The sequence below is a fragment of the Atractosteus spatula genome, chromosome 13 (assembly GCF_055471065.1).
Source record: "Atractosteus spatula isolate fAtrSpa1 chromosome 13, fAtrSpa1.hap1, whole genome shotgun sequence".
NCBI classification, from domain to species: Eukaryota; Metazoa; Chordata; class Actinopteri; order Semionotiformes; family Lepisosteidae; genus Atractosteus; species Atractosteus spatula.
The window spans coordinates 22181278-22188847 of record NC_142718.1 but is presented as its reverse complement, the minus strand read 5'-3'; the positions used below and the strand labels follow the sequence as shown (position 1 = coordinate 22188847).

The following is a 7570-nucleotide window of genomic DNA, read 5'->3' as shown; positions in this document are numbered from 1 at the left end:
CTCTGCAGTGACGACATGGATTTCAAGAACAAAGCACTCAAAATGCATTCTTTTTTCATCAACAGAGGATACCCCACCCATGTTATCGACAGTGCCTTCACCTGGGCCAAAAACAGCCCTCGGATCATCAACTCAACAAGGAACTCCCGGTCTCACAACCGCATTCATTTGGTGCTTCCCTACCACCCTAACACCCTTTCTATCCCCAGGACCATCATTAACAACTACTCCATTTTACAGGACGATCCCTCCATCGGTACCCTTTTTTCCAGATCTTTTATTTTCTTGTTTACAGCTCCCTCGACTGCACTCGGCAATCAACCCCACCAGGCACCTTCCCCTGCAACAGAACTCGCTGCACCTCCTGCAAATACACATCTAACAACACGCTCATTCAGGCCCACTCAGGTCAATTCCAGATTACCCAGATGACTTTACACTGTATACATATTTAGACAAATAAAACTGCAGTTACATAAACTCTAACATTACAATGTCAGCATTGCTGAGGAATAAAAAAACTCTTCTTAAAACAAGATTTTTCTTTAATAGATTTATATTAATAGATCTACCAGACTGAAGAAGTTAAAAGAAATGATAGGATGACTGATAGTTCAGCAGCAATAGTTTTACACAGAAAAAACAAGCATTCAGTTTTTTGCTTTCAAAGCATTCCTTTACAATTCTTATGACTCCGCTACTCTAATATAATGGTGTACAGATAAGGCAGATATATTAATAATATTAATAGACAGATTGTAATGCATTCTCAGAGCTGAACCCCATACCTTCAGGACAGGTGCTCCCAATTAAGAAAGCCCTCTTAATCAGACTGTGTATAACTGCATGCACACAGTCAAAAATGATATCAGTGGAGTTCATCTCATAAAAAATCACACAAACTGTAAAACTATATAGATACCAGTACAAGGCAGGAAACTGGCATAACAACAGGTAAAGGCATACTGTAAATGCACAGTAAAAAAACAACAAAGGCCATACTCTCCCCCATGCAATTCTCTGAATTAAAGTAATCAAACATAAACTCACACATTGTCCAAGTCATCACAGCCTTTTCTTGCTCTTGCACATTGACCTGGTTACATGTCCATCTTTCAGCAAGGAAAAGGCAAGTTATTTATATTCAGGATCATGACCAAATAAGCTGCCATCTGAGCAGAAAGCCTACAAGAGAATAAGTCCATTTCCATTGAGATTTTAAGAAATCAATGTAATTCAACACAGTGTTGAGTCGACAACATATAAAATTAAGCACCCTGGAAAAACAGCAATCCTTTAACAAAGTGTATTCTTGTGTCAGACGAGTATAATCTCCATTCTCCTCAAACAGCGTTTATAATAATACTGGGTAGTTCACTACACCTACTGTACATTTAACATGAATGATAAATTTAAACATTATTGTATGGGTTACTTAACATCAAGACAGATCAGAGTTAACTTCCTAATCTTTCATTTTAGAATAATTGTCCTGCATTTCTAGGTTTAGCTATAACAGTTGTTTTATTTTTCATAAAAAAATATGGATGCTGTTTATCGTAATTATTCGAAGTTTGTTTCTGTGTTACGAATTGTAAAATTATTGTATGGTAGGTCTTATTTCCGACAATTACAATTACCTTTACCAGATTAGCCACGTACAGTAAATTAGTGATATCACTTTAACACTCTATAATTTATATTTAAAGTACTGTATATTATATAGACAGACGCGAAGATTAAAAATTATAATGCAATATAATGTATAATGTGGATACATGGAATTGATGCATATTAGACAATTATTCATATTCCGTAATTTAAATATTATGGATAAATTGCTATGCCAACTCAAGTCGGAACAAAAACGATAGTTTGTCAAAAACATGCTGTATTGCCGATGACTGAACCTGACAACCACCCCAATTCTTATTCATATATAACTCTTGCCTCAAGTATATAATTTCCTTTAATTTTGAAAACTAACCTTGTAATAATTTCAAAGAACCAAGAAGCAGCAATTTTCTCCCTCTTAGATGATGAAGAAGACAACCACTACTAACCACAAGATGGAACCATTTCCCAGTTGAAATTCGCATTCCGAGCTGCTACATATATGTATAAAAAGCCGTGTGCTTTATAAATAAGCAAGTTTGTCCAACGCAAGCCGAAACAGTTTGGGAATTGTGTTTCGGGAGTACAATAAAAAAGTCATCTGGTAACGGCTGTTGAAGATTATGCTTGCCAATTCACGGGTTTTCATGAATAAAACAACGTAATTTGAAACATTATCCTACCTCCATTTCTAAGGTATTATACAAAATTTGAAACGCTGGCCGAGATACTCGGACAGCCTGGGTTTCCAGCAAGATTATCTCTGTCTTCACAGGGCTTTTTTTGAAGTGCATTTTAAACTAATTCTGCAGCTGTAAAATATACGCATTATGGCACAATTCTGAGAAGGATCTCCGATTTACTGAACTAGCGTTTAAAAAGGAGTGAGCTGGAATTTGGATTATAAAAAACTCCTGCTGCAAAGAGAAGGGAGAAGGAGACAGTTAAACGGAATCGAATGATCCGCAACATCAACAAGCCTGGAATTCATCTACAAACGAAAACGAATTTATGTGGTGCATTATTTATCATCAGGCGTAATGGCACATTTCTGGGGATTACTGTGATTTAAGAGAGACGGATAACAAAGATTCTGTGATTGCCTTATTAAAATGAAAATGGTCAACTTCTGCCTTTTTTACCTTTGAAAGGTAGGTACAGTAACTGCTTTATCATTGTTGCTGTTATGCAAGTATTGGAAAACGTGTTTGTGCTTTTGCCAGAAGATATGTTTCGTATCTTCCGAAGGCACAACGCTCCTTTACTGAGAAATACATATTGTAGCTAACAAAACAATGTTTCATAATTCTATAATTATATAGAGTTTTCAATTCATGTGAATTACTCAGCAGTGGTAGGAGAAGTACTGTATAACACAGTTCAGGTAAAACCCTGAAACACATTCAAGTGTTCATAGTATGGACAAGCTGCCCTGAGCAGCCGAAGACTTTTTACAGTTTGCATTGACCTTGAGTTATTACAGAAGGTTAAGTCTTATCAGTTTCTGTTATTCCTTTTATTACCAACGGAAGCAAAGGAGTTAAGTGGATTCTGTATGCACTCTGGATGAACTTCACTGATTATCTGCTGGGTAGATAACACTTTAAAATTTTGAAAATTAAATCCAACACATGTGAAGGGTCTGTTGTATACTATATTATTTTCATTATTTCTTTAGGTGTTTCTGACCAAGAAACGTATCGAGGGTTTCCTCACCCGTTAGCTGGTTCAAACAGTAGAGTTGTGCACCTTTCTGACATTTTGAATTCTTCAATACAATTCAATTAGCTAAAAAAAGCTAGTATTTTCTTTTTCTTGGGCGGGGCTTGCTGGTGACCAAACAGGACCCAGGACCACACCTGCACTTAGGATTTAATATAGGTCTAATTGAGCCGCAATCGCATTGTAAGGTTAGTAGACATGACACCTGCCACTAAACACATACAATAAACACGTTTACAGCGTGTTAGTCGTTACAGTCGACTCTCCACGGAAAGAGCTATCGGAAATGTAAGAACGACAAGCAGTGTTCCATTGTATTACCGAAGCTTACAAGACACCTTTAATTACGTAAGTCATATATTGCAAACTGAACCGCAGCATATCAGCTTTTAAAAGTTAATCAGAAACACGTTAGCTGGAACCCTGGCTGATCCTATAAAATGTAGCTGTTGAATAGAGAACTGCTACAGTATATTAAAATGAGCGACAGATTACACAAGCGCTACAAAAAGCCAAGTCAAAAGGGAACAAACGCAAACATCAACCATTTGGTTATGAGGCGATGAATACTAGTGATGTAGGGTTTGGGTGTTCATTGAAAACACGTACACACCAACAAAGGTGGCTTTAAGTTAAAGGATGCTTTATCATTGTCTAATCAAACCTTTAGTTTACTGATCTGCAGTGGTTTATACTAGGTTTCCTATCCTAGCAGCAACTTACAGTACACATCATATAATGAAGTAAACATAGATAGATAAGACAGTTAATTCCATCAGACTTATTATGTGTTCTCCAAAGGTCAGCACACATGAACAAATGTGGCTTTTCATTTACAGTACAAATATATGATGTTTTTAATGAGGTAAAAAGTATTTTCTCTTTCAAGATTGCCTTAGTATTTCGTCTTATTATTGTCTTCTCTAAATTGTTGTAGATTTTCAGCTGAAAATGGAAACTGCTTGGGGGTGGGGGAAGTCACTTGTGTTCCAAATAAATCTTTTATGATTTAATTACAAATGCACCTAATGGCAGTGCTGAGAATTGAGGCATCAGAGTTTAGTGAAACAACCACAGGCTGTTTTCATTCAGAAATGAGGCAGGGTACAGTGAGAACCAATTTTCGGAATAACCTAGAATTTGCACGTAAAGAAGGTGGGATTTTAGTGCTTAATTTGACATTGACCAGTGTCAGTACTATTATGAAATTCCAATATAAGTTTATTCTTAAGAATTAAACCAGCTACTACCATTCTTGCATGTTTTTACATTGCTCTATATACTGAATATCCTGTTAAGCACCTAAAATTATGAGCGTTTTCTGGGAGCAGCCGCCCGTGTCTGCCAGAGTCCTCTACTAATCCTGTCATCTGTTTCAACGCAGAAACTAGGTGAATAATACCAGGTCAATATGAAGAGTCCACATTATGGTCCCCCCGATTGGTAGAATTTTGAACCAATTTGGTACTTGACAATGGCTTTGGTAGTAGTAAAATTAATTAAATGAAATATTTTGCTTTTTGTCTCCTTTGAACGGCCAGATAAAGCTGCAGTGTGGCGTGAGACATGTTCGTGCGACTCGTTCGGAGCGCTGCTGACTTCGCAGACTGTTTTGGCCCTGCCAGAGCTCAGGTCTTAGCTGTGGGACCCAGGAAGTCCCAGTAACCAGTTCCCAAGCAATTGAGGGGGAAGGAAGCGGCTCCTGGAATTCCTCCACCCCGCCACCCCCCCTTGCCAGCCCTCTGCCACAAACACTTTAAACCAATGCCACATTATTTATATCATGGGATGCATCAAATCGAAGCAGAACAACCTGACTCAGAATGCCAGCTCTGTGGAGAAGGCAGACGGCAAGCCAAAGAAGTACTTAGACGAGAACGCAGCTCTCGTCAACTCAGAGACGCGCCAGGGGGAGGAGGGCTCCCTGCGGGTGAACCCAGGGCTGCTGGACTATGCCCAGCGGCTCTCCGAAGAGATTGTGGCCAAGGCTGTGCAGCAGTGGGCAGAGGTTGACAGCAGGTACAGTGACATCCCCTACATCGAGAGCGATGTGCCTTGAAGCCGGGCGGCTGACGCATGTCCAGATGCCATCGTTTTTCTGCGAACCATTTCAGAGCGAGCCCAGGGGAAGAGGAATCAATACGAATGTCCACTCTTAGAGCAGAATAACAGCGTTCCAGCGGTTGGGAAACTCTTTTTTTCTGCACCTACCCAGAAGATACCTTCAATCCTGCACCTAAACATGGCATTTTCATCTTCTTTTTTTACCATTTTCATTATTTAAAAGAATTGATTTCTGTTAGTCAAAAGGAAGGAGTCTCCTATAAGTATTCTCAAGGAGGGTAACAGCAGTTTCAGGAAGGAGGTGGGGTAGTAAATGAGCCCACTGTTTTACATGCTGCAAGTCATTTCTGTCTCCATCTGCCATTTATCAGGTGATGTAACGCAAGCTCTGGTGGCCTAATCCTGGCAACGTAGCTGGCGGTAGCTGCATCCTTCAGTTCCTTGGATTCAGACGGGAATGGTTGGGAATAAATGGAACACTCATTGCTGCATTTGTCCTTATGTCAGTGTAATGGAAGAGACCCTGGGCACGGGCCCATCAGGAGAAATTCTTCCCACTGAGGGAACAGAGACGGAGTGGGATTACATTTTCATGAAAATAGGCTATTTACTTGGCTGACATCCTGGTAACAGAATTCGGTTCCTTGCAGAGAAGTTATTAATAGTCCAGTGCCTCTTGTGCTGTCACTGCTTCTACAGTATGGAACTGCAGTCTCAGTTTCCCCCTTCCAACAGCCAGCAAGGACAGCAGCACAGACTCCACACTGCAGCTCCAACTTCAAGACGAAAGATTAATGGGCTCATCTGGCCTGTTCCTTACAAAGCCTGTAGTCACTTTGACCTTTATGTTTATATATCACACATCCCAGCTCTACCCAAAGGAGTTTTTAAACCTCGGTTTTCATGATTTTCCTATCCTAATTGAAAATGGTAAAGGGAAGGAGGCATAATATGTATTTTCCCAAAGTAATAAGAGGCAACACTTTCTGCTTTTACAATTTGGTGTCTGATATCTGGTGTTTACATTATGCGGCATAAAACGTGAAACTTACAATGGCCATGCTTCATGCTGTTTTTGTTGAGACTTACTGTAACACCTGAAAAAATGCAGTGTTCCACCTTCCATGATAAAAATTGCTGAAAGTGCAATGTGATATGAAGGCTCCAAGATTTAAATAAGCAAATTATTATTTAGTGCTTAATCGGTGTAAAAAAGGTAAAAGTGTAAGACAGTTCCAGTTTTCAATCAAATATACCCACTAAATAATATGATAACATTTTTCTAGTCCAAGTTAAGTGTACAGCCCCTGTGTGTATTACACAGAATTGCGATTGAGATGGGCACATTAAATTGGATTGTGTTGGCAGAGTATGTGTACTGCAGGACACTAGCTGATCCTGGTGTGCTGGGTAACTACTGTACGTTTTGTGGAAACCCTTAATATGCTGTATTTTTCTTTTGTAGTTAACACTGGATTCTATAAATGGGGTGAATTCTATCTTTGTGTTTTTAAAAAACAAAATAGGACAACACCGTTTTAGAATGGTTTCTTTCATGTTTCTAAAACACCAGAAATGAATGTCATACAGTATTTCTCACTAGGCTTTTGTGATGGAGAGCATGTGTATTTGTACATGCATTCTTGGCCTGGGTAGGTCAACCCCCAAAACAGTGCTTTAAAAATAATGACCATGGAGAAAACAAAATCACTGATTGAAAAAAAACACACTCCTAATACTAATCCTGGCTGAGAGATTAGTCCTAGATCCTATCCATAAAATAAACAATATTATGTAACCAAACTGAATAGCTTTTCAAGATTAACAATGAAGCACACATTACCTTTCTACTGCAAAACAAGTAATAGGGTGTCTATGTTGTATAATAATGGCAGTTAATAGTTTATGGCCCATGGTATAACTGAAGTTTATGGCATTGTAAAAAGCACTTTAAAAAGCTGCATCCTATGTTCTGAATATAATTAATTGCTTTACACAAAAAGTCAAGTTGTTTAATCAATGGTGGCTATGATTTATAAGCAGTGAAGATACTGTAGTAACTTAAATTAAACTTAGCTGGTTAATTACATACACAACTAAAATATGCAGGTATATTTAATGTATACCTCCTGACCTGTCTGAAAAATGCTGCTAAGAATTTCTAATTCTG

At 38.6% G+C, this 7570-nt stretch overlaps 1 protein-coding gene across 1 annotated transcript; it reads left to right on the top strand.

The window, feature by feature from the left end:
* Positions 1-2602: 2602 nt before the first annotated feature.
* Positions 2603-7283, top strand: akap19 (A-kinase anchoring protein 19). The gene is made up of 2 exons (XM_088931257.1): positions 2603-2765; positions 4878-7283. The coding sequence occupies exon 2, from the start codon at positions 5120-5122 to the stop codon at positions 5393-5395; it is 276 nt and encodes a 91-aa protein (XP_088787383.1). The 5' UTR covers positions 2603-2765; positions 4878-5119; the 3' UTR covers positions 5396-7283.
* Positions 7284-7570: the final 287 nt, after the last annotated feature.